The sequence below is a fragment of the Python bivittatus genome, unplaced genomic scaffold (assembly GCF_059951505.1).
Source record: "Python bivittatus isolate LINGU-HERP-01145 unplaced genomic scaffold, Pbiv_v1 ctg000010_np1212, whole genome shotgun sequence".
In the NCBI taxonomy this organism is placed as follows: domain Eukaryota; kingdom Metazoa; phylum Chordata; class Lepidosauria; order Squamata; family Pythonidae; genus Python; species Python bivittatus.
In genome coordinates, this window is record NW_028277029.1 from 2,804,423 (window position 1) to 2,832,249 (window position 27,827).

Here is a 27,827-nt window from a genome sequence, read left to right on the forward strand (position 1 = left end):
GTAATTTCTTTGTTTGACTGTTGTGTGCTGCCCAGAATCATTGGGAATTGGGCAGCATACAAGTTTAATAAATTATTATTATTATTATTAGTAGTAGTAGTAGTAATTTATATATAATATTTAGTACATAGGTAATATTCAGTGTAGCATATGTAATATACAGTCTTCTACATTTATTATTATGCAACATAATATAATAATGTATTTAATGTATAATTTAGAGCATTTGATAGCTGATAATTTATAGAAGATTTTATGTTTGAGACCTGACAAGCAAGAGATGTTAATCATACAAATTCTGCTGTACTTTGCGTAAACTTGGAGCACTTGAATTTCTTTATTTCTCTTTGAAAAATGATCTCTCTCTTCCTTCTCATACTTCCTTCTGGAAATCACTGGAAAGACCACCCAAAAGAACCAGGGGCGCCCACAGGGGAGATCTCAAGAGTGAAGATGGCATCCTTTTTTACGTGTGTCATACATGTGAGACAAGTTTAAAAGCGGGGAGGGGCTTCGGTCATGCTGGCGTGGCTGACATCTTAGCTGTTTTGACCCCTCTGCGGTGGGTTTTGCTTTACCGAAAGGCATGACTAGCACCTCTGTGGACCCAAGAGCTCCGGCAGAAGAGTCAAGACAGCCCCTTTCCTCTTCACTCAAGCTCATGTCAGACGGTTGTCAGATTTCCTCCAATGCTTTGTTCAAGCCTTTGGGGGTTAATTAGGCCACGTTGTCTGAACTCCGGTAGGCGCAGAATGTTTGCCTTCAGCACTCTGCTGTGTTGTGACTTGAACCGGAGCTGCGCAAGTCTTCCTAAGCAAAATACGCACGATATGTCAAGACCTGTTCTTTCTCACTATTAATATTCAAGGCTGGGTGCCTTCTGCTTCCTGATTATTTATAGCTCTGTTATTGTTGGTGGTGCCCCGTGCAATAACCTAAGGAAATGATGGGTAATAAAGTATTTAATATAGTCTTAGAGTCACAGCAGCAAGCGAGGAGCCTCGACTACCAGTGAGAAGTGTACAGGTGTGACCTGCAGCAGGTTACCCTTCTTTTAGGACGCCTGTTGTTCAGTTTCATTTCCTCCTTTGCAGTTGCCCCAAACTATGGGAGGACAGTAGGCTCAGGCATTCCAGGTTAGCCAACAAAGTCAACAGACATAACTAGATTCCCAGAAGACGTTAAAATATCCAAAAATAAGTAAATGACTTAGGAGATTTTTTTTTTGTCTTGCAAGAGATTTTACTTACTTATCTGCTCTTGGCTGGGGATTGGCAATTACTGGCTGAAAACAAACCAGCTAGGATGGCTGGCCTGTTTTTTGCCAGCAAGCAAGGAACAGGATATGTCTTTGCAGCATCTGAACATGTGCAGTCATGTGCCATGATGCAAACACATACAGGAGGGACTTTGCAGTGACACTGCTGAGGGTGGAGCCAGCCATAATGTGTGGCCCTTGGCTGTGGATGTCTCCCAGCCTTCTGGCCATCCTTCGGTCTCTCTCTAGGCTGGTTATTTGAAGGGTGACCTTGCAACATCTCTGGTCTTCTGAAGAAAAGGGTGTGGATGATATTGTTTGGAGGTATGTAGAAATAAAAGAGAATTGCAACTGGGATAAAATAAACATCCATCCTAAATGTAAATAGAAATGCAAACAGCGAACTGGTCAACATTATATCAACCCATCCACTTAAGCTGGTTTGCTTCTCAGAATGACCCGGCATTTGCTATGGTTGTACTGCTCAAATCCATGCTGTACCATTACAGATGATAGGTTTGGTCACCTGGTCCAGCTCTTGACACCAAGGGGGAAATGCTAAACATAGTGTTCACAGTGACAAGGGTAGCGTCTTTCCTCTTCTTGCCTCTTCCTCGACATCTGTCCTATTTAGCAAATCATATGTTCCTTAACCAAAACACAGGGGGTGTGATTTGCAAGGCAACCACACAGCACAACAGACACATGACCCTAATGCGAATGTGCACAAAACCTGGGAGCTCTGTCTGAGAGGTTTATGCAACATGCAAAGTTGTATGCAACAATCGGGCATTGAGCAGTATTTTATAGAGAGAAAGATTTATTATATAAAAATACACACAAGGGCTGCAGATTAACATTACTTTAAAGAAAAGAAACTATGGCGTGATCCATTTATTATGTTTAGTCAAATAAGGAAATCAGTAGCTGAAAAATAGCTACACTCCAACTGCACAGCTGACAAATTAATTCCCACCCTAAATGCATTTTTTATTAGTCCTCGTTCTTTGGAGAAGGAGTTTTTGGAAAGCTTTCAACCTGGCTGTGTCGCCAGTGTAAATGATTTCTCAGGTCTGTGGCACAATCAGATGGACTTCAAGTGCAATTAGTAATTAGGTATAAAAATTAGACAAGGTCACACAATGCCTGTCATCTACTTAATTGCAGCCCAAGTAATTCCTCTATCTCAAACGTTTATCAGGCATTACTTGCTCTGCCAATACAGGCAGTGTTACTGTTTTGGTACAAGACAGGCCTGGAGAATTTGAGGTCTACCATAACAGAAGCATCTGAAGCCCAAATCTGAAGCAGTCATCAGATAGTCGAGTTAAATCTGGGACTATAAAGGACTGTGGTTGCTAAGATGATAAGATTGCTGGTTTAATGGGTTTGAATAAAGGAAAGGATGCAACTGGTAAGAACATCAAGATGGTGGCCCCAGCCATGCAATTGGAGGCCTGTCCCTTCAGGAGAAGGAGCAGATTTTGGTTTGCACTGCCATGACCATCATCCTGACTGTTTTCACACACACACACACACACACAGAGTGCCCCTGGCTACTGGTAAATATACAGTATTTGTATATTTCCTGAAAAGATTTCAAGAACGTTACAGACTAAGACAGCAGTTAGCTAACTTTTTAGAATATAAGATCACTGTCATAAGGGCATCCAGGAAACTGATTATTGCTATACTAAATTGTGTTCTCTGAGATTTCTTTCCCTGCCAGACCAGCTTCTGGTTTTCTACCTAGAATACATTAGCATATATTAGGCCTTCAGGCGCACCACATGTTGTGTTCTGATAAAGCTCTAGGGCTAAATTCTCTTATGATGTTGTCCCTTGAAATTTAATTTAACTCAAGGGGCAAACCAGGGAACCGGAGTGAGGGGAAACAATCCAACTTAGGCTCTTCCACTAAGATCAGCACAGCCATGAGCAAGGCGATTTCTTTTCCATCTATCTGGATAAAATCCTTTAAAATCTCTATATCTATCATCTATCTCTGTCTCTGTATATCTATCTATCTATCTATCTATCTATCTATCTATCTATCTATCTATCTATCTATCTATCTATCCATACATACATACATACATACATACATACATACATACATAGTAACCCTAAACAGTATAAGTTTCTAGATTTCAGCTACCCATATTTATTGTGAAAAAGCAAATGATTTGTTCTAATTTGTACTGATGGGAAAGAAGAGATATCAGAAATGCCCTTTTTTTAATGTGCAGAAAAGAATCTAACTTTCAATCTATAGAAGACTGCACTGAAAAAGTGCCAGGTTGATCAGAAAATAATGCATTTAATAAATAGATAGATAAATCACTCTTAGCATCTCCATGTAGGTCTGGAAAAGAATCCTGTCTGAATCTCTGGTCTCTTTCATTAATGCCTACTTGGTAGAATGTAACATTCTTACACCTTTGATGGAAAAACTAAACTCCATCAAGTTGGGCCCAATTTCTGCAATTATAGAGACACCGACGCGTAGTCTTATTTGTGGACGGTGATTTGTGGTTGCCTTCTTCAAAGACGTTTTGTCAGCTTTAGTCTTGGAATTTCCTGGTCATGCCTCATATAAGTCCTACTCAGGTCTGATCCTGCTTAATTCTAAGGTCAGCGAGAAGCTGCCATGTTCTGAGATGGGTCTGTGCAAAGTTGGAAAGGGGATTTCCATTTGATGACATTTTAGTCAAATGAACACCATCCCAACAGATGCACAAATGAAAATAAAGCCCTCCTTAGCGCAGCAAATTGAGTCAGGTGGCTGAGAAGTGCTTGGTAGGCCTACAAAATGCTTGTAGAGTTGATGGCTCTTGTTGTTCTTGCTTCTGGCGTTGTTACAGACAATGCCCAACATTGCCATGTCTTTTCCACATCTGGAAAACACTGGGAGATGGGGGTGAGATGTGGATGGACTCTCGAGCTGACACAAACAGCTGGCTGATGAGATGTACCAACTTCACTAAGCCTCTGCCCACCAGAGCTTTTTGGAGGTGTGAGGTCTAACTTATGTCGGGACTTCATTCATTTTCCATCTCTCATCTTCTTCAGCCTGACTAGCCAACAAGCTTTAACGTTGTTCTCTCTCGTGCTTCTCTGCAAGTCCTGTTCTCAGCAAACTCAAGTGTGGCCTCCAGATGACCAGATCGGAACATACTCTTGGGTCAGCCTTAGTTTTTAAATTCTGTGTGGTTGGTGCAAATAAGACGCTGCCCCCAACTTTTACTGCTTTTAAGAATAGAGGGGAGGCAAGACTATCCATGTGATTTCTTTCCAGTCTTTCTCTGGCCTGGCATTTCATAAGTTGGCCTGTTGCTGTTACCTTTACAAACAAACATTGTCAGCCAACCACAGCTCTGACATGAGTTGATTTATCGGACACCAACCCAGCGTCACTATGTTAGAGTTGAGTATTGATGTAAATTCAATAAATAAAGAAATGGACAAGCTTTGCTTGTATGTCCAGCCCGCAATGGTTTCTGCAAGATGGCAGGTTTGGGTGTCACAACCGCTTGCCAACCAGCTACACCAACCCCCTTGGCACCCCAGCGATTACGGCAGCTGCACACACGTGTGCACACACACACACAGAGAAATCTGTGGGCATTCTTCAGTGTTATGCCAAGCCTGGATTCCCAGAAAAGAAGTGGGAAATTAAGAAAATTACTTTTTATGGTTTTTGAAAGTGTGTTGAGTTGGAGTGGCTTCATGCACTGCTCGTTCAGTACCCCATAGACTTCTTATTGAATTATCGGCATCCTTTCCTCATCCCTGCTGCCTCTGCCTTAAAAGGGATGCAGAAGGACTATTTCAAAAATTTATTGCAGTGAAACTGTTTAAGGTATTTGGCTGAAACCTGGCCTTAACCCTTTCATTGTCTAATAGCCTCTAAACTGTCTGTCGCCTCTGCCATCTTTATTCCATTTTGCCAAGCCATGGAGCACCTGCAGGAACATGGTTGTTTCCCCCTGGTTAGTATTAATTTCGGTAAAACCTGGAATCCCAAAGTGGCTTGAACTGAATCGATTTGTCTTAGAATGTTCTCTTTAAATCTCACATCTTCAGTTCAGATTGAATCAGGACTGATTTGCACAGGCTTAGCTCCTAAAATTCCAGGAGAAATATATATAAATATATTTTGCTTTGAGTACTGTACTCATGATCCCAAATGCAGCGTAGACAGACAGAAACTCTGTTTCAGTCATTGACCAATAAATGCATTGTATGAATAGAAATATAAGTTGATTGCTTCTTTTTCGTCCTTCTTGTACATGACTACATAGTCAGCTAAACATTATCCAAAGCTATGACTATGCTATAATAATAATTCAGATTCATCATAAAACTTCGTATTTTATAAAACGTTATTCGATTTTTTAAAGTAAACATATTGTTAATTTGTGATAGCACATAGCCAACCTTGGCTGATATAGGAAAAAAGCTAAGGAGGGTCCAGCTTATTTAGTACTTTGAGGGCAGGGATGTCCACAGAATATGGTCAAATAGGTCAAGGTGGCAGCTCCAACAGTGCGATTGATGATCAGCCTGTTTATTAAGTGTGATGTGGACACTTGGATGAGGGTGTCAACAAATGTCAAGGTGGCACACGTGATGCATGTAAAAAGGGGTGGCTAGACTGGGGAGTTGGAAAGCAAAAACATCCCGGGAATTGTGTCCAGAAGTACTCCAGGTATGGATCAGTTCATCAGGAGCAGAACTCAGCTTGAGGGAATCTTCATCTTATGTCCTGTTTTCTGTTTTCTAATACCCCCACACACATAAAAGCAAACCTTAACAAATGCAGAGGACAAATTCAGCTCAAATGAAAAGCATATAAAGCATCTAGGCGTTGAAATAATCCCCAAGGCAGCCTGCTAAATATTAGAAGGTGACAACCAGGCCTGATGTGGACAGGCATAACACTGATGGGAACTTGACGTTGGTCAAGCTGTTCTTCTTGCAAGGCAGCCAAAGATGCTTCTTTTTGATGGCAGGGACATGCTGGGTTCCTTCACGGCATGAAGCGAGGAGGAAAAAAGCTGAAGATGGACAGACAGGCACTCACTTGAGGGGCAGGGAGGAGAGAAGACCCTCACAAGATTTAGTCTATCTTCAGCCCTCGCACATGAGAGCATCCCACTCTAGGAGGATGGTAAATTCCCCCTTCTGCAGTTGCTGTTCTTCGAATAGCAAACTCCTGCATCCCACTTCTTTTTGCACTGACCATTCAGGAAGAACCATGCTTTTCCCCACCGCCCCCAGTTATTTGCTTTCTCTTCTCCATCGATCCAGGCCTTTTCTGCAGGCAGAATAATATTAACTACTGTTCAAACAGAAGTGCTTAGCAGGAGAGCTTGCTGTGATTCCTCTGACCTATTACCCAGGGGGATTTTCTGCAACAACACGTTTTTGTTTGTTTTTTGGGGATTAGTGGCAATATTCCACATACTACTGACACAGTGAAACATAGTCTGGATTCTTTCTTTCTTTCTTTCTTTCTTTCTTTCTTTCTTTCTTTCTTTCTTTCTTTCTTTCTTTCTTTCTTTCTTTCTTTCTTTCTTTCTTTCTTTCTTCCTCTCTCTCCCCCCCCTCTCTTTCTTCCTCTCTCTCTCTCTTTTTTTGGTATGACACCCCCCCTCCCCAAATTTCTAAATGAAACACTAGGGATCAATATTAACCTTTTATAAATCTAACACCCAAAATGCAGGCTAGCAAGATCACGTTGCCCATAGCAGATGGAAGGGCTGAAAATGACCTTTCCCTCACCGTACCTGCCATTGACACCATCAATTCCCGCCATCGATTTGCTATTTCGTATTGATTTAGCAGCATTCCTTTATGCAGCTTTGATTTTGTTAATCATTTTGAGGAGGCTAATGGAAGGTTAGGGGGGAAAAAAACTTTGAAAGGAACAAAACGAATGAATAACTTAGTACTTTAAGCCTATAATTTTGTATTCCCATGAAGAAGCCTCACAGAATTCACTACATTTTGCTTCTGAACAGACAGACACAAATACAGTTTTACAGTGGAAATTGGAATCTTTTAACAAGCAGAAATGAAATATACGTTTGGATCTCTGTCTGCAGTGCAGAAGATCTCCAACAGTCGCTATACGTTCCCTCTACCCCTACCCCCAGCTAAGTACTAATAACACTCTATTTTCTTCTTCCTTTTTTTAACGCTCTGATTGTATGCATTTTTTTTCTCTTGGCCTTGATAATTTCTCCATGTAAAACATGAGCACAGTTTAGCCAGGTCTCCACGCAGTTTCGCTCATCCAGTGTTAAAACTGGACACTTGTTCGTGTGGATTCATGAGGTGCGGGCACAATATTAATCTGCCTTATCCATTTATTACAATTGTGTGTCTGTCTTCGCCCTCTAAATTTTGAATGTTCAAGATTAGTTGGTTCCACCAGACTGAGTAGCCTCGTCTTCTAAACGGAGGAGCAGTTCCCCTCGTGCGAAGAGAGGAATCCCCATGACTAATCTTAAGAAGCTGTAAGTAATTAATAATTGCCGGCAACATTGATATCTGCCATGAAGGGGAAGCTATTTTTTTTAAAGGCCCAAATGCTCATTGGCACTTTCATGCTTGCCCATTTTCTGGAACCCCTTTGTAGCGTAGGGCTGGGCTGATGATGCCAGGGGCCTAAATATTAGGTATCTGGAGGAGAACGTTAGTTTGCTACCATAATGAACACAGAAACATGGGGAAACACTAACAATTTATCCTCTTTGATGTTTACAAAGAGATCAAAGAGTGAGTGTTTAAGGATGGGCCTGAAGTGGAAGGTTGAGGTACCTCATTAAAGGCTGCCAGAGGAGCACCAAGTAGCTGGTGGTTCTTCATGCTCAGCTATTGTTGAAACGCTGATTGGCAGGTGGTTCTTCCAAGCTCTAGAGCAGCGTTTCTCAACCTTGGCAACTTTAAGATGTCTGGACTTCAACTTCCAGAATTTCCCAGCCAGCCAGAATTTTCCAGACATCTTAAAGTTGCCAAGGTTGAGAAACGCTGCTCTAGACTTGACTATGGAAACATGGCTCTGGTCACTAGTATCCTTGTGTCTAAAAGATCTGGAAATACTCAGAGCCTGGGTCCTGCCTGGGAGTGCTTTACACTGGCTTCTTAAGGGTTGAAGATGGAAAAACTGGAAGTATCTTCTGAATTTTACCCCAAATCTGCCTTGTCCTCTTACTTGGGAAGGCAGTATCCTAAAACTAAATGGGGCTTACTTTCAAATAGATGGCTATAGGCATTTCCTATTGTGGTGTAATCAACCAGGGATGATTCTAATTTTCTGAAGCATTTTGTTTAATTGATCCTTCTCTCTCTTGCCTGGATGCTACCAGATGTCCATTCAAGTGCACACATGTTCCTCACATTTCCTTCCATTTCACTGCTTACGCATTTAAATGCTGCTGCTTGTTTGAACTGTGGCGATTCCCTAACAATGAGGTTCATTAAATATTGTTCAACACAGAACAGGCTACTACAGGCTTAATGAGTAACGCATACTGAAGACAGAAAAGAAGCAATAGGATGTGATGATGGAAGAGGCAGTGGTCTCTGCTACTCTGAGCGGTGAAGTGCTCTAAATAAGAGTGAGCACCAGGACTACGTTGCACAAACATCTCCAAATTCCTCCAAGTGTGCCTCATTTGGATTCTTTTCAAAAGAACATGAAATTGGCATGTTCAGTCCAATTCAGAATTAACTGGGCATTCAAAGTTCAGACATAGAAACGGAGGGTCTGCAGGGTATGGTCAAAAAGTCAAGATGGCACTGCAGTGGCGCCATCAAAGCTCAGCCTGTTTTTCCCATGCATTGCCCATAAAAAGTAGGCTTCAGTGGCACCATTGTGGCTGCTGTCTTGACTTTTTGACCATACTGTGTGGACTCCCCTGTATGGAAAGATAATTCCCCCAAGTATCCATGTTCTTTGAAGATTTACTTCCATTATTTGGAATAATGGTCTTAAGGTGGCCAGATGAATGGAGGGACACGTTAAAGGGCATTAAAGAAACTTAAAAAATGCATCATTGAAATGACCAGAGTAATTAATCTGCCAGTGAAGAAAGTACGAGTCACTAAAAAGGCAAAATATAGGTGGTTGGTTTACATTTATGTTCGTGATCTTTTTCTTCGCACAAATCCCCACCTCCGTCTTTGGGGGTTCTTCTTAGCTTTGCCATCTCTCCACCTTTTCTGAGGGCTTTTTTTTTTTTAAAGTCAACTAGGTTGGGAGAAAGTTATAGACAAGGTAGGATTCTGAATTTCTCCATCCGTCTGATGACTTCACTCTACAGTTATCCATATCATTGTATTACAGTTAAGCAGAAACATCCATCGAGCAAAAACCATTTGGCAAAGTAAAACAGAACTCCGCTCTAATACTGAAAATGAACACAAACGTTTGGAAGAAGCAACGTGGTTCAGATTGCAAACAATCTGTTCCTTTCGGTTGCTGAAAAAGGGGAAATCTGACAATACTGCATGTTAGGGTTCCTAGTTTTGAAAGTGCTGTTCTCTAGTTTTACTTGGTTATCTCTGGGGAACAGCATGAATTCAAAACAGGATGATACTTGCTGCTGGTGGAACTGGTACGATGAAGCTGCAGACCTCAGGTCTTTGCTGGTGGTGGGCCCAGAGGACTTCTGGTGTCTTCTGTCTTCAGCTGAACCTTAGCAAAAGGGTCACTCAGCAGGGTGGAAAGGTTGACATTCACAAACATAAGCCCATAACTTCGGTATCCATCTCAAACTATATATTTTTTGTTGATTTAATTAGGGGTTTCATATATGACTACACCCATGTTTCTAATATTTCATTGATGGGATCCAAAATCCAGCTGCCTGACTGGAACATTCACATGCTTCCCTCACCCCCACGCTGCAATCTTTTACCTCTCGGGCACAGTCCCCACCCTCTTCTGGAGGGCCTCCAGTTTTCAGAAAACCCAGGAGCTGCAGAAGGGGATGAATAGTTAAATCGGAAACTTCAACCTGGAAAGAGACCTTTATTTTTGGTTTAATTTCTGAGTTAAGTATGATCCCACCGAACAATGATCCAGATGCCAGTAATATAATTCCTTCATCAGATCAAATACAGATTACGCATCGCTCCTCCATTGCAAAGGAGAAAAACTCCATTATTCCAGGAGAAAGACAGAATATCCAGGCTTGGATGAAATTAAGGAAGCAGTCAGAGATACTATTCCATGGAAAATATTAATCCAGCACTTTGATACTGACTAATAGCAAACTCTTCATATTGGATCAAGACAGTGAAGCATTTTCCAGGCTTCTCTTTCTCAAAAGTAATTGAAAGTTAATTTCAGAAAGTTACACGCCTACGTATCCATCGTGCTATTCCCTTTCAGGGTAATCGGGGTTACGCAAAGCAAATAAAAAGTGTAAGAAATCGTAAAGAGAGGAAATTAAAGGCAGAAGACAGGAGTGTCCATGGGGGGAGGGGGTGTCAAAAAGTCAAGATGGCTGCTGGAACTGCAAAATTCAAACTCTGCCCCCTTTTTAATGTGAGGTGGGGCTTGGACCCCACAGTCTCGGCTATCATCTTAGCTTTTTGGACCCGAGAAGAGGAAATGTAGCCAAATTTAGTTTACACCAAGCCCATTCAGTACCTTTTCACCTCTTTCAATCAGCGCAAACCTCTCCTGCTTTCCCACATCTATGCGCCGCTTCAAACACCATCTTTTCTGTAAAATTCTCACGTCTCTCTTTTTCAGGAGCTCATGAATTTCATGCACTCTCCTTCCGCCTGTGCACTCGTCCTTTATACATTTGCTTTACAACCGGAAACACATAAAAGTTGGGTACATAAACTATATATAATGCAAGGAAACATCAGTCTGAATTCGGTTCATTTGCTGTTCAGATACGTGCATCCATTTATCTATTCCATTATCTTTAGATGAAGTTATTTTCCCCCCCTAGGAAAATCCATATGGATTTAGTAGGGTTTTTTTTTTTTTTAAGTACTTAGATTTTCAGGTGAGGACTGATTGCAAAAACGGCATTACCCAACTTGGGGGGGGGCTAGAAAGCAGACCTTCTGCTTCAAAATGGAAGCAGTGGCTAATAATTAGATGCTGTACGTATTACCCATTGCCTAATTCGCTTGATCTCAGAAGGGTGAACAGTGTCAGACCTGGGTAGTGTTTGGAGAGGAGAATTAGGGATAGGAAGAAGGGAGTCGTAACCCACTTTCATATGGATCCCAAGAAAACTACATGGATGTGTCCTTGAAGACACCAGGAGTTGAGTCTGATCAAGAGAAGATTCTATTATTACCCAGTAGCAAAATTGCCTGGGTTAAGAACATGGTCCCTTTAAAAGGCAAATGTCTAGAAGTCTTGATGAGGGTGAAAGAGGAGAGTGCGAAAGCTGGCTTGAAACTCAACATTAAAAAAACTAAGATCATGGCATCTGGACCCATCAATTCCTGGCAAATAGAAGGGGTAGAAATGGAAGCAGTAACAGACTTCATTTATTTGGGCTCCAAGATCACTGCAGACAGAGACTGCAGCCATGAAATTAAAAGACGCTTGCTCCTTGGGAGGAAAGCTATGGCAAACCTATTAAAAAGCAGAGACATCACCTTGCCGACAAAGATCCACATAATCAAAGTTATGGTTTTTCCAGTAGTAATGTATGGCTGTGAGAGCTGGACCATAAGGAAGGCTGAGCGCCAAAGAATTGATGCCTTTGAACTGTGGTGCTGGAGAAGACTCTTAAGAGTCCCCTGGACTGCTAGGAGGTCAAACCAGTCAATCTTAAAGGAAATCAACCCTGATTGCTCATTGGAAGGATCGATAATGAAGCTCAAGCTCAGATACTTTGGCCACCTAATGCGAAGAGAGATCTCTTTGGAGAAGACCCTGATGCTGGGAAAGATGGAAGGCAAAAGGAGAAGGGGACGGCAGAGGATGAGATGGTTAGATAGCATCACTGAAGCAATGAGCATGAAACTGAGCAAACTCTGGGAGGCAGGGAAGGACAGGAAGGCCTGGCGCGATATGGACAGGAAGGCCTTGCTGGCTGGGGAATTCTGGGAGCTGAAGTCCACACATCTTCACATCGCCAAGGTTGAGAAACACTGAATTCTAACTAGTCAGACTGAAACTGGCTGGAGGGGAAAGTCCTGACAGTATCCAGGAACTAAGCCGTGAAAGCTTTAACAACCCGCACAAGGAAAATTTAGATAATGAATGCAACATAAGTGAAATGTGCATTAATAAAAATGCTTCGTGCAGACTTTGCCTTTAATTGCTACATACAAAAAGTTGCATTAAGTGATGTGTATGTTAGGAAAAGTTGCAATGAAAATTTCTTTCTTTCTTTCTTTCTTTCTTTCTTTCTTTCTTTCTTTCTTTCTTTCTTTCTTTCTTTCTTTCTTTCTTTCTTTCTTTCTTTCTTTCTTAAAAAGTCTGAAAAAAATATCCATTAAAAAATAAAGCCCCAAACAAAAAATAACAGACTGGAATATTACCTTAGGCATATTTCAAGAAAAAGGAAAAGGATGAACCGTACATGCATTTGTACATTCCTAGCCCCTGGTTGACGGTGCAGAGTTTTGGGAAAGGAGAGATTCTGCTCTGGATCTTTATGATCAAGTAAGCCACTTTGGGATTCTTCCCTCCAGGGGCATCCATAGGAAGGGGCTCAAAAAAGTCAAGATGGTATCTGCAACCCCCCAGCTGAAATCTCACCTCTTTTTAACACCACAATCTTGACTTTCCTGACCACACCCCTCCCGTGAACCTCCTTACTTCTCCTCTTCCTAACTATGATGTGGAACATTGTCACTGAGATCCAGACTCTCCATCTCTAGAGTAGGCCTCACATTGGTTGCACCTGGAGTTGAATTGTGTCTGCGCCAAGATTTGAAATGCAAGATGATAATGTTAAATTCAAGATGATAATGTTAAATTCAAGTTAGAATTTTGGGAGTGGTACTTTAACTGACATTAGAAATGCATCTAGGATGGGATCAGGGACTAGAAACTAACTCCTCTTGGATAGAGTCAAGGAAGTAGGAATGTTTAGTCTTGATGAGAAAGGACTAAGCAAGGACTGAGCCCCCTTCAAATACCCTGAAAGGATGATGCATAGAGGAACAAGAAGAAGATGGAAAATCCAAAGTCCTATGGAATGGCACCAAGCTTGGGTTTGTTCTACATGTGGACAACTGTGGCAGATAAAGCACCACAAGACAAAGGCCATTATGGGTGGCCATAGGGTATGGTCAGAGAAGTCAAGGTGCTGGTTGTGATGGTGCAATTGACCCTCCATCCCTTTTATTATGCGCATCACACTGGTGATGCACATAAAAAAACAGGAGGAGTTTCAATCGCACCCTCACAGCCACCATCTTAACTTCCTTCAGTGGATTCCCTGGCTGTCAGCCATTCGGTAAGCAATGCTAGCATCTCCCAGCCCTTTGCTGCTACCTTCAAATAACTCAAATATGAGGGTCGATTTTAGGTCTCTGCAGATAGACTCAGTTCAAAGCACAGATGGAAAAGGGTTTTGATCAGCTTTCCAAAAGGAACCGCTTTCCAAACCTCAAAGTCAAGTTGGACGAGGTAAGTTGGAACCAAAGACCTTCAAACCGATACAGGGCCATTCCTTCGCAAAGGCCTTTTCTGAACTGACTTCCAAATTGGCATTGAACGGATCTGATCTGACCAGGGGGGTTCATATTGAACTGAATCAAAAGGATGCTTTGACTTGGATTTTTTCCTGATTCACACAAGCTGCCTGAAGGTCCCTCACCACCATCACCAGCCCATAAACTGGGCCAATTCCAGCTGAATGGAAATCGTAACCACTTGCATATAAGGCAGTGTTTCTCAACCTTGGAAACTTTAAGATGTGTGGACTTCAACTTCCAGAATTCCCCAGCCAGCATGGCTGGCTGGGGAATTCTGGGAGTTGAAGTCCATGCATCTTAAAGGTTAAGAAACACTGGTATAAGAGTAAATGCTATGGGTCTTCCTAAAATGCACTATTTCTCAAGCGTTTCCAGGAAGTTTGGTTTCCTCATTATCCCTCCTCCCAGTTGACCTTGTCCCCCCCCTTTTTCTACTTTGTCCCCCACAGGAAGCAGAGAAGCTGCCTTCACCTACGCCATCACTGCCGCTGGGGTGGCCCACGCAATCACGGCTGCCTGCAGCCAGGGCAACCTCAGTAGTTGTGGCTGTGACAGAGAGAAACAAGGTTATTACAACCAGGAGGAAGGGTGGAAGTGGGGAGGCTGTTCTGCCGACATCAGATACGGCATTGACTTCTCCAGAAGGTTCGTCGACGCCAGAGAAATCAGAAAGAGCGCGCGGAGGCTGATGAACCTGCACAACAATGAGGCTGGAAGAAAGGTATTTTAGCCCAGGGCGAGAGTGATCTGATCTGAGGGAGGGGAGACCTTTGTGGGTCCAGGGCTTGCTAAGCTGGGAATGCACATCTGCGCTGTACGACTGCAGCCTGCAACATGGATGGTCATGGGACTGAATAACGTTCTGGTTGTTCCACTAAGCTTTAGCTGTGAGCAAAAGGAGGAGTCTCCATGGCAAGGTGGATTTTTATAGGGAACCATAATAAAGGTTCTTCTATGCATGTGTGTGAACTGCCATGGGGGCCACCAAGGAAACAAAATGGTGGGGGGGGGGGCTGCTACCAGTGGTGCATATGCTTTCCACCAGCTGGGGAACGGCCCTCGAAGCAGTCGCACAGGTCTTGGAAAGGATCCAGCTGCTTTAACACTTTGAGGAGATCACCTTTGTTCATGCTCACAGGAATACCGTCCATGCGCTCCTTACCTGAACAGCCTGGTGTTCAATGGTTGGGCCCACGTCAGTAGTTTTCCTTCAGAACTTGACCTAGAAAGGAACTGTTTGACTCAGGACCTTATAGTTCAACTCTACAATTTGAACATTTTCTGCCTATTACCTTTGGTTCTGGCAGTTAAAAGTAGCTTGGGTTTTGTTTCAGCCATCATCTGGTTTGGAAATGAACATCCCCACCAAGAAAAACACAAAAGCAGGGGGGTGTCCGCCAAGACTAACATGTGCAAAACGTTACTACTGGTTTTATACATTTGATCAGGATCGTGTTCCTGGGGTGTCCAAAAATTATCTGATGTTATACGCCTGATTTCATAGTGAAGCAACAGGCTGGATGTCTTCTGTCTGGATTTCCTTCCTCGATAAGGATGGCCTCTCTTAAATGCAAGGGAAACCTGTTGTGAACGCTCCACGAGATGTAATTTGTAAAAGGGAAACAAGGCATGGAAGGAGGGAGTTTAGGGAACTTTTGTTTCAGCCCTAACGTCCTCAAGGGTTGCTACACATCCTTTTGCTAAGAATACTGAAGGGTTTTGGAAGTCAGAGAAGAAGCCGAGATTCAAGATTGGCTCCCGATGAAGATCTGGAGCCCAGGAAAGCTAATTTTCATGCTTATTCATCATTGAAGACATTTAAAAAATCTGCCCTAAGTGAGTCAAATTGCAAAAATCTCCATGGCTTGTACAATATAAACTTTTATTTATTGTTGGCAAATTATAACTGAAGCTATTCCCAGCTATGGGTTGACAGCACTTTAATGCTCCGTAAGAGGAGATTGTCTAATGCAAAGTGAAAGAGAAAATAGTTATAAGGTCCTTTCCTTTGAACAATACAACAGTTCTTGGCATATTAGCCTTTAAATCTCTTTAGATCTCTTTAGATCAGTGTTTCTCAACCTCAGCAACTTTAAGCAGTGTGGACTTCAACTCCCAGAATTCCCCAGCCAGCAGGCTGGCTGGGGAATTCTGGGAGTTGAAGTCCACACATCTTAAATTGTTTAAGGTTGAGAAACTCTGCTTTAGAGCATACTCATCTGAGTATGATGTGACTTACATTCCTGACACAGGGTGTAACCCTACCATGCATTTGCTTCCCAAGGGAGGCATTTACTCAGCTGAGTTAAAAAATAAGGAGTCTAGCAGCATCTTTTTCTGGCCAGCAAATGTTATTAAAAGGCAGAAGTTTTTTAAATCAAACTTCTGATTTTTGGCTATTATAGACTAACACAGATGACAACATCATCTGAGTGAGAGTCACAGGGCCCAAAAGAGGAACAAAATTCCATTGGATTCTGTCCTAGAGCTGATCTATAAATTGGCAGATCTAATTAAATACCTATTAATGAATATAATAAATATAATTTATTCCTTAAGAGGATGAGGGATAGCTTCTAAACATTATTGGATTAAGGCACCGTTCCAACTGAAATTAAAGCAGATTTTCCATCATATGCATTGCATTCTGAAGTATATGATGCTAAGACTCCTTCAGGCTGAGTTCATCTCCTGCTGGACATATCCGTGGGATTTTCTTGGAAACAGCGCAGAAGGGTTTCCCACTGCCTTTTTCCAAAAGTTTTAAAAAAAATTAGCTGTAAAGTCTACATTCCTGTGATTTCATAGAGGCCTTCCATCTAAATACTAACCAACTCTGATCCTGCTTAACTTTTGGAAATCAAGATCCTCTTAGTTTTCTTAGGAACAATGGAGAAGTGGTTCTTGCTGGTCTAACTCGCCGTCCTGGGGTTTCCTGGCTGTCTCCCATCCAAGAGCTAATCAGGGCTGGACCTTTTTAGCTTCTGAGCCCAGACCAGCCACATGGAAAAGCAAGAGAAAGTCTCCTTTGAGTTTGCTCAGCCTCTGGTGACTTCTGGACACATTCATGTATTTTGGGGTCACAGTAGTAGTTTATTATTATGACCATATCAGAGAAAATGAAGATAAAATACAGGATCTAATTCCAGGGTAAAATAGGTAGAAGAAAATACAATAATAAAATACATATGTGGAAAGTACAAAGAATCAGGATTCAGATAAATACATCAGCTTTTACATGATATCCTGATCTGTTCAAAATAACTCTCTAGCACAGTGTTTCTCAACCTTGGGAACTCTAAGATGTGTGGACTTCAACTCCCAGGCTGGCTGGGGAATTCTGGGAGTTGAAGTCCACACATCTTAGAGTTCCCAAGGTTGAGAAACTTTGCTTCTAGTGTGTACATTGTGGGCAGAACTGCTAAGTTTATAGACAAGGCAGTTCAGCTAAGAACCCGTTATATCAAACAGATCAGGGTATCATGTAAAGGTGATGTATTTATCCAAACGCCGGTTCTTGTCCTTCCACGTGTGTATTTTATTACTGTATTTTTTAAAAATCTATTTTACCCTGGAATTAGATCTTGCATTTTAGCTTTATTTTATTTTCTCTGATACGGTCGTAAGACTAATCCACGGATAATTAACTGCTACTGCTGTAGAAATGAGGTGCCTCTCTTGTGTCCCTGAGAGTACATCTCATCGTTTAAAAACAAATGGTTAGAGCCTTGAAATGACAGAAATATGTGCCGAGTACAGCAGGGGGGTCGGGAAGGGGAAGGGTCAAAAAAGTCAAAATGACAGCTGCAACAGTGGGATCGAAGCCCCGCCTCCTTTTCAAATACGCCCCATGTACGGTGCACGTTAAAAGGGGCAGGGCTTCGATTGCATGGCCATGGTTGCCATCTTGACTTCTTTGACTCCTCCTGTGGATGCTGTTGAGGTAGAGCAAGTCTCTGGTGCTGTCCAGACCAAGTCAGTAGGGCAAAACAGGGCATCTAAGCAGCTGACCGTTGCCCCTGATGAACTTCGAAGCCTGCTGGATGGTCCCTTCTCCCAGTTGAGATCCCCAGCCAAACATTTCGGGCTGCCCCAGAGGACCTTCTTCCTTAAATGGTCCTTCTCAGACTTCCCCCTATCCAAATCAGGAACATGGAAGCCTCCAGCTCTGTGTCGTTTCGGGCAAATTGCTCACAACCCTTCATTTACTTTCCTTTTTTTTTTTTTTGCCATGAACAAGACCTGGGAGAGATACGGGTCCCTGTCATTGCTGCTTACTCTGCCCATCTCTCCCTCTCACACATGCACACACGCACTCACACACACCTGGCGCCGCTGCAGCGTAAACTTTGGCTGCTTTGACCTGGGTTAATAGGGAATTCAGGTGCTCGGTGATGAAGGCTTGGTAACCAAAACCTCGTCACAAAAGAGAGGGAGAACCAGGTTAGCAGAAGTAGGAGATTTGTTTAGGAAAGGAAAAGGGGGGGGGGAAACACGCCCTAAAATAGTGGGGCATCCACAGGAGGATTGAAAAACACCCAGATGGAGTCTGCAGCCATGCAGCCGGAGCTCTGCCCTGTCCCTACCTCTGCATGGAGACGCCCCTGGTCCTGCAGATTCTCCTGGGGGGGAAATCCAGGGGCAGCCTCAAACAATCGGATTTGCTCCCTTGTCAGATTCAATACGTAATTTGATTAGTATGGTCTCCCTTCAGTGCTGTGAAGCTATCTGTATCAGAGATCTGCTTGTCTCTTCTGCGGGAACAGACACGTGCAGCTAATCCATCACCCGACAGGATTTAATGCCAGCTCCCAGTGCAGAATCCTCACACATTCCAATCCTGGGCCAGAAAGATGTGGAAAGTACAGAACGATGCAAGCAGAGGAAGGAGGCAGGGAGGGAAGAAGGAAGGAAGGAAGGAAGGAAGGAAGGAAGGAAGGAAGGAAGGAAGGAAGGAAGGAAGGAAGGAAGGAAGGAAGGAAGGAAGGAAGGTCAACCTAGCCAATTAAACCTCTCCAAAAATAAGGAGTTATTTAATCTACTTAATAGTCACACAGCATGAAAGCAATATTGTTGAATTAGTGGTTACACATTATAGGGGTGTTGTGGACTGTGTCCGTAGCCCCAACTGGGTCTTGCTATTGTTGCCCATAGCAACTGACTACGTTTGGGGACGTTCCTGGTGAGCGTGACACCGTTGGTGTGCAGTCAATTCCTCGTCAGATTTACTCGGCAGTGAATCCAGTGCTGCTATCACCTGATGCACGCGCATCAATGCAACACAAGAAATTAATCGCATTGCTCCCCTCAGCTGCCGGGTTCACTACTGCAAAATCCTGGGCCACAGAACTTGGTCTTTTGTTGGCCCAGTTGTGTTCCCCACTGCCAAAAATTGTATGGGGGGAAAAATTAACGTAACAAGAAAAAGTGATAAGAAATCCTACAGTGGAGCGTAAACTTAGACAAACTGGGCATCATGCCTCAGCTAACGTTTTGGGTAAAATGCTTTGGGCTGATATTCTGAAGATAGTAAATGTTTATCCTCCTCGAGCTGACAAATGTATTCATTATGTGTGTAGCGTCTCCCAATTATTACTGGTTCTCCTTTCCTTTCCTTTCCTTTCCTTTCCTTTCCTTTCCTTTCCTTTCCTTTCCTTTCCTTTCCTTTCCTTTCCTTTCCTTTCCTTTCCTTTCCTTTCCTTTCCTTTCCTTTCCTTTCCTTTCCTTTCCTTTCCTTTCCTTTCCTTTCCTTTCCTTTCCTCCCCTCCCCTCCCCTCCCCTCCCCTCCCCTCCCCTCCCCTCCCTTCCCCTCCCCTCCCCTTCTTCCCTTCCCTTCCCTTCCCTTCCCTCCCCTCCCCTCCCCTCCCCTCCCCTTCCTTTCTTTTCCCTTCCCTTCCCTTCCTTTCTTTTTCCCTTCCCTTCCCTTCCCTTCCCTTCCCTTCCCTTCCCTTCCCTTCCCTTCCCTTCCCTTCCCTTCCCTTCCCTTCCCTTCCCTTCCCTTCCCTTCCCTTCCCTTCCCTTCCCTTCCCTTCCCTTCCCTTCCCTTCCCTTCCCTTCCCTTCCCTCCCCTCCCCTCCCCTCCCCTCCCTTCCTTTCTTTTCCCTTCCCTTCCTTTCTTTTCCCTTCCCTTCCCTTCCCTTCCCTTCCTTCCCTTCCCTTCCCTTCCCTTCCCTTCCCTTCCCTTCCCTTCCCTTCCCTTCCCTCCCCTCCCCTCCCCTTCCTTTCTTTTCCCTTCCCTTCCCTTCCCTTCCCTTCCCTTCCCTTCCCTTCCCTTCCCTTCCCTTCCCTTCCCTTCCCTTCCCTTTTCTTTTTTTTCCCTTCTTACATCTCTTTGGAATTTTTGTCATTGTTCTCTTTTGTTCGCATTGTTGTGGAAGTTGCAGTATTTTCATTTGGTCAAAATAAAAAGCAATGTCTAGTTTTGTATGGGCACCCAGTGAAGCTTCAATCAAAAGTTATGGTAGGTACGTGCCAACCAGCAGCAAGGCCTATCTTGGCAAGATTTCATTCTAGGGTCATCCACAGTGGGTGGGGTCAAAAAAGTCAGGATGTCAACCTCGACCACCTGATCAAAGTCCCACCCCTTTTTTGCATATGTCACACACAATATGGGCATAAAAAGGGGGCAGGGCTTCCATTGCACTTTTATACAGCCACCATCTTGATGTTTTTGACCTCCTGTGGACAGCCCTGGATCCCGAATAAATGAAATGCTTCTGACAATCCAGGGGTGGGATAAATGCTTAGCTTTTCCCTTGGGTAGAAGAAAGGAGTTGTATCTGTGGGCTGAGGATCAACAGGAAGTTGATACAATCCTGTGCTGTATTCCTTCCAGCTAAAAGCATGCTTGATTTCAGCTGAGCTTCTTTAATTTCCATGGATTTTCATGAGAAAATGAAACACACAGCACTGTTATCCAGGTGAAATCAGTGGAAATTAAAATGGCTGTTTCTGGACAGGCCACTAATATTTACAGATGTTTTTCACAAATAACTTCTAATAAACCCTAAAAAGCCCAGGTTTTAAGATCACCCAAGCAGGAGAAAAGCTGTAGCCTTGTGTTGTTGTGGTTCTGATCGTTGTTCTCGCTGCTTGCACGCACAGGTGCTTGAAGGACGAATGAAGCTGGAGTGCAAATGCCATGGCGTTTCTGGTTCCTGCACAACGAAGACTTGTTGGACTACGCTACCCAAATTCCGAGAGATTGGATATATTTTGAAAGAAAAATATAACGCCGCGGTGCAGGTGGAAGTGGTCCGGGCGAGCCGGCTTCGGCAGCCGACCTTCTTGAAGATCAAGCAGATCAGAAGCTACCAGAAGCCAATGGAGACCGACTTGGTCTACATCGATAAGTCACCGAATTACTGTGAAGAGGATGTGTCAACAGGCAGTGTGGGGACCCAGGGGAGGCTCTGCAACCGTACGTCCCTCGGGGCTGATGGGTGTGACATGATGTGCTGCGGAAGGGGTTACAACACTCACCAGTACACCAAGGTGTGGCAGTGCAACTGCAAATTCCACTGGTGCTGCTTTGTGAAATGCAACACCTGCAGTGAGCGGACAGAAGTGTTCACTTGCAAGTGACGGCCAGTGGAGCAACCTTAACATGGACGCAACCGCCACTCGGTAGTGTGGAACAAAATAACTACAGCATCATTTTGCACATCTTTCTTTCTTTCTTTCTTTCTTTCTTTCTTTCTTTCTTTCTTTCTTTCTTTCTTTCTTTCTTTCTTTCTCTCTCTCTCTCTCTCTCTCTCTCTCTCTCTTTCTTTCTTTCTTTCTTTCTTTCTCTCTCTCTCTCTCTCTCTTTCTTTCTTTCTTTCTTTCTTTCTTTCTTTCTTTCATTCTCTCTCTCTCTCTCTTTCTTTCTTTCTTTCTTTCTTTCTTTCTTTCTTTCTTTCTTTCTTTCTTTCTTTCTTTCTTTCTTGGTGGGAAGGGGGTAGAACCAATCTCTTACTTGTTTCTTACTAACACAGTTGGAAGAACAATGCGTAATCTGCTGGCTAGAGTTGCTTTGACTCCATTAGCACAAGGGACCCTGGGACGGATTGACGGATTAGGATGACGTTGTTCAAGATGAGCATTTTTTCCTTTTGATCCCCCCCCACCCCCTGCAGTCTGAGGTGTTGTAGAGTTTTACTCTTAGATTAAGTTATGCATACAATGTGATAGACACGGATTCCAGGAGGTTATTTTCAAATTTAGAAGGCACATAAAAATGTGCAACAGAGACATTTTTTCCTATTAAAAAAAAAAAAGGACGAAAGAAAGAAAGAAAGAAAGAGGAAGTAAGATGTTAAGCACGAAACTAAGATTCCAATAGTGTTGCTCAAACACTTTTATTTCTGATAAAGAAAGGGAATAAAGTAGGGATAAAGGGCAGCAAATGCAATACGGGGTTGGGAGGAACCTCAATGATTGATTCATACATAAACTGAAAGAGGAAATTCTGACAGCTCCCAGTAACACTGGAACCTTTTTGAATGGACATTTCAGCAGGAAAAAGATTCTCTTATTTATGTTTTTAATATTATCAAAACTCTCTAAGCACTAACGGGTAGCCATGTCTTTACTCTGAACTAAATGTAAACTTACTGGAACTCCGACTTCCTCCACTTTCATTTTGGGTACGTGGTTCTCCCCGACATTTCTCAATGCTACTGATTTCATGGCACTCCACTGTTAAAAAGATTTCTGTCCTTGGGCCCAAAGGATTGCTTGGGGGAGAGGAAAACCAACTCGACTGTGCAAAATGGTGGTTAAAAAGGCTGGTGGCATGGCTTCTCACTTGTTTTGCTCTAGGAAGCTGGTGCAGAATAGCAGTAACACCATCCTTGCTGACGCTAGGCAAAGACAAGCAGGGACATCTACAAGGGGAGGGTTCAAAAAAGTCAAGATGGCAGTCCAGATGGCAGCCGTGGTCATGCGCCATCTTGGTGCCCCTGGAGACACACTAAGCTTATACAAATCCATGCCACGATTAGGGCTTTGGATTTTGCCTTTCCTGAAGGCCATCTCACTGTTTGGGCCACATCTCAAGGTCCATGTGGTCCAACTGGGACTCTGCCCAAAACTGTTACATGTACTCGAGTTTCTCTTCCCATCCTCTGAAAAGCATTGAAGGCCTTTGTACATTATAGAGGCGTGAACTGGGGAGAAAGATCTTTGCATAACAGCTGCTTAAAACCTGAAACGAACCTAGTACTTATGAAGGCAGTTGATAACACTTCGATGGTGAGGGGAGAGAGCTGACGCCCCCAGCTTTCCTCTGTTTGTGGGCCGTGAATCACCACATTTGATGGGTTCTAGGGATGTGGAATGTCCCCATTGCACGTTATATTATGAGGACGATATAAGGGGTCAGAAACATCAAACCGCATGATTGATGTCCTGCCCCTTTTGGATATGGGATACGTCTCACGTAAAAAAGGGTCCAAGCTTCGATGGTGCCATGGTGGCCACAAACTTGATTTTTTTGACCCCGCTCTTCAGATGCCCATAACAAAGAGGTATATATTCCAAATCCCCCATCATGGAAACAGGGCCTTGTGCAAGATACGCCCCTGACTCATTGCTTAAACCCTTCTCACTAACTGCAGAGTCAATCTGGATCTTTTGATGGACAGCTACTCCATGAATTGAATGGATCCTCTGGTGTCTTTCGGACACCACATTCCTTGCGATGATCCTTCTTCTTTTTCTCAGTCTCTGCCAGCAATCCCAGTAGGTATTGATAGGACGCAGAGCAAGTCCCCACACAATGGAACAATAACATCCAGTTGTGGCGAGGAATCTGCTGCAATCCCGAAGGTGCACGGAAAGACCTTCTCATCCGTTCTCCCGTGCACTTCGCTACAGCTGTGGTCATGTGAGAAGAGCCCGTCTTTTTCTCCCCAAGTATGTAAACCCCAATTCAACATTCAGCCGCAAGTCATCAGTGGTGTGTAAGCATGTGTGAATTGCCCGTAACTCATATGAAAGGATTCGTTTTGCAGTGTTAGCATTATTTGGCAACAGCCTTTTCTTATTGTTTCATAATTTCCAGGTTTAGACAGGCTTTTTATTGGTTCTTTGGAAGAGATTAACATGCTAACCCGATGCCAGAAAGATAATGTAAACAGCAGTTGTTGAAGCGCATGCTACAGCTGCCAGTGACTCAGTAGCACAGTAGAACAAGCTAATACAAGGCTGGTGTATTAGTCTGAGTTATTTTTAGTGACACAATTAATCTAACTAATGTTGACAGCATTAAACCATCCTTTTGCTTCCCAAAAGACCTCTTTGTATATTGCTTTTTTTAAGTATATGCCTAAAACAATACAGCATGAAATACAAAGAGCACGTGCTTGTAAACATGTATGTTCTCCAAGGCAAGGGATGGAATTGGCAGTCAAACCTCAGTTTGCTACTACAGAATTGAAAGGGTGACATTAAACCAAATATTTTGTCTTGTCCAGGTAGGTGCTACTGAAGCTCCCTGCCCGGCATGGGTGTCTGCAGAGGGGAAAGGGTCCAAAAAGTCAGGATGGTGACCACCAATGCGTGGTTGAAGCCCCACTTCTTGTTTTACGTGTGAGAAAAGCAGTAGGGCTTCAATCACCCAGTTGCAGCTTCCATCTTGACTTTTTTGACATACACACACCCACACACACCCCAAGTATAAGTGCAGACGGTTGTGTTGGAATCACTCAGAATACTTAGAATAATATCTTGTGGCTTCAAAGACGATCTGTGATTTTGGTCTTCATCTTCAATGATAGAATGCAGATCAGTGTTTTCCAACAATTAACTTAGTTCTTTGTGAACGTACAGTTAGATAAGCCAGCTGTGTCTATCCTTTCATCGCTGATCTGGACAATTTTGATCCTTTCTTTCCCAGATTTACGGAAGGTGCGGATCAGAGGGGGCATCTGGTGGGATGTCACACACAATACAGATGAAGCGAATGTGTTCATAGAAGAAAGGGAGCCAGCCTCAGGCCCAAATTTCCTCAAGTCTTTATCTGCGGCTCTCTGAGCCTTCCAAAAGTTGTTGCCAAATTTATTATTCCCGTCTGAAGAGGAAATTGCTGAATCAGAAAATAATCGTACTAATCGTAATTCATTTGAATTCCATTTAAATGTAACTCAACCTTTGCTTGGAGTGCAGCACCCGATATTTCATTCAGCACCCTTGCCACCCCGAGTTAGCTGGATAAGGCCAGTCACCATGTTTCACAAGGGAGAATGCTAGAATTGGAGGGGGCCTTGAGACCATCCAGTCAAGTGTTTCTCAACCTTGGCAACCTTAAGATGGGTGGGCTTCAGCTCTCAGAAATGGAGCAAGCATGCTCTATCTATGGTCTCAAAGAGTCAACACAGACTACAGTATAACATTAGTCAGGGAACGTTCAGTGCACATCTGTGGGCAGCCATGATTCAGTGGACTGGCCACGGGGTCCAGATTCACACAAAATGCTAAGCCATAGTTTTTAAAAACATTGGCTTGAGTCACAGAACATCTTTGGCCCAAATCTTCAAGAAGATCCAGAATCTGAAATGATTTGCAAGTCGTGTAGGAAACTGTATCATGATCATGATACAACAATCCATGAAAATCCATGAGCAGGTCCAGAAGAGTAAAGGATAATATGAGTGTGATGACATCGTCGCACAAATGCTGCATATGTGTGCCAGATGTTGAAAAGCCAGCCTATCACAGCGGCATTCATGTGATGACATCACAGAAAGGAAAATATTGTACATCTGGCCTGGTGAAGAATGTCTCTTGGATCAAATAGTCATTTGCTAGACTTGATTTCATGCCACTTTTTATGTCACTGCTGTGTGGCAGAACAGGCCAGTGAAGTTTTAGCATTCTCAGCTGATAATTCAACAAATCTAGAAAACAAAATTTTAAAGATAAAATGTGAAGCTGTGTTGTGTCCCCCAAATGCAAGTTTGAGCGTTAGCACTAGTTCATGATTTTGGCACTCTTTGTAATCTCTCAGTTCCTAAATATTGAATTTTATTTCATTAACATCTAGCAAAACTACTCAAACATCAAATATTGAGACCAAAAGCACAACAAAATACTCAACATCTGGCAAATATTTCAATATTAAGGGACCGTTTTGCAAATATCTGCAGAACCCCTAATTACAAAAGTCACTAAGAGAAATTTTGGGGAGCAAATTCACTTTAGTGGCAGACCCAAGAAATATATTTCCCTTTCTTTTTTAGGCAATGAGGTTGCTCTCTTAACATGAGGGCTGTGCCATAGCAATTTTAATTCTAGATTCAAATGAGTTCATGCATAAAAATGCCGGTTCTGTTTGCAGAGTTACTGCGTTTCTAATGTTCTTCCATATGAATGCTGGAAATCCATTTATGAATCTGTGCCAACAGTTGGGGGCACTTGCAGGAGAGGGTCAAAAAGTCAAAGGGGCATGGAAAAGGGGCAGGGCTTCAATGATGCAGTCGCCGCCGTCCTCTTTACTCTTTTGGCCTCGTTCTGCAGACACCTCTGTCTACAGCTCATTTGCAGGTCCAGGCTCAGGTCCTCTGAAGACATCTATCAGCAGAGTATTAAGTGGGCAAGGCGTTTCCCTCCCATTCCTATACAAGGCAGCAACCACGGTCAGACATCATGGTTACATCTTCACCACAGATATTTCTTCTGGTCAGCCATTCTGTGCGTCCTTCCCCATCATCTTCTGTGGGTTTTTCTTTGCTTTCCCCCCTCCCAAAATCAATTTATGAAAAGTACTAATCACCCCCACAGTTAATCTGAGCCCTCAAGAAAGCTGCAACCTTCCCATGGATCAGGAGAACCGATGCAATGCAATGTTTTAAGCGCTCGTTAGTTATCATGCTTCCAAACACAGTCCTATGGCACAAGATACTGTAAATATGCCAGTGATATTTGTGGAGGGTGGGTATTCACTTAAGTTATATTATTCTATATCGTTTAAATGTCTACAAAGTTATTTTAAATTATTGTGAGCAACACTGAACAAGGTTTGCGTGTATGTATGTGTGAATATTTACACACCATTCACTAAAGTTGAATATCTCCAACTTATGTAACTTTCCTGCCTACCCAGATTAATTCACCCCTGCTCCAGAGCTTCACTTGCACTCTAATGCAGGGTTCCTCAACCGTGGCAACTTTAAGATGGGTGGACTTCAACTCCCAGAATTCCCCAGCCAGCCTTGCTGGGGAATTCTGAAGAATTCTGAATTCTGGGAGTTGAAGTCCACCCGTCTTCAAGTTGCCAAGGTTGAGGAACTCTGCTCTAATGCATGCAAAGTGTTTTTCTGTGTGCAAACTGTAAATGTAAGAGAGAGGGGAAAAAACTATGTACATGTATCTTCTATCCCACTGAATGAACACGGTCCCCTTACAGGAAGGACAAACACATCGTATTTGTTACAGAACATATCCCTGAGTCCGTGGTTTGTTGCATTACACGTGAAACAGCCCTTCCATTATCCAAACATTGTTGTCTCCAAGACTGATCACGTTTACTCCTCCCCTTACTTTATTTCAAGTGTTCATCAAACTGAAGTTTCTTCTTACAATCTGATATGATTTCAGGAGGTTCCGCCATTTGCTCATCCAGATAGGAGGTTTTAGGCAAGGCTTCTCTAGGATCAAGCAATGCCTGGTGGGTTGAAAGGGAAGGAGTGAGGGAAGCACAACATCCAAAGGAATGCAATATTGGCTGACAAGACAAGTGAAAACCATGCCAGTCGGGTATCGAAAAGGTGGTAAACGGTTCCTCTGGAGAAAGCAAACAGAGCTTGGTATCAAAGGAGTGGTGGCCAAAATGATATGGGGTGGGAGTGGGAGAAAACCCAGCCAATGTCGAGTGTTTCCAATGTCACAC

The 27,827-nt window shown here is 43.1% G+C and overlaps 1 protein-coding gene across 2 annotated transcripts in view; it reads left to right on the forward strand.

Moving 5' to 3' along the window:
* WNT7B (Wnt family member 7B) overlaps positions 1–21,541 on the forward strand; it is a 116,532-nt gene extending 94,991 nt beyond the window's left edge. For both annotated transcript variants that reach the window (XM_088129073.1, XM_088129012.1), the window contains exons 3-4: positions 14,407–14,678; positions 21,062–21,541. In XM_088129073.1, the coding sequence (XP_087985199.1) occupies positions 14,407–14,678; positions 21,062–21,541 (752 nt within the window). The remainder of the gene's footprint in view (positions 1–14,406; positions 14,679–21,061) is intronic.
* Positions 21,542–27,827: the final 6,286 nt, after the last annotated feature.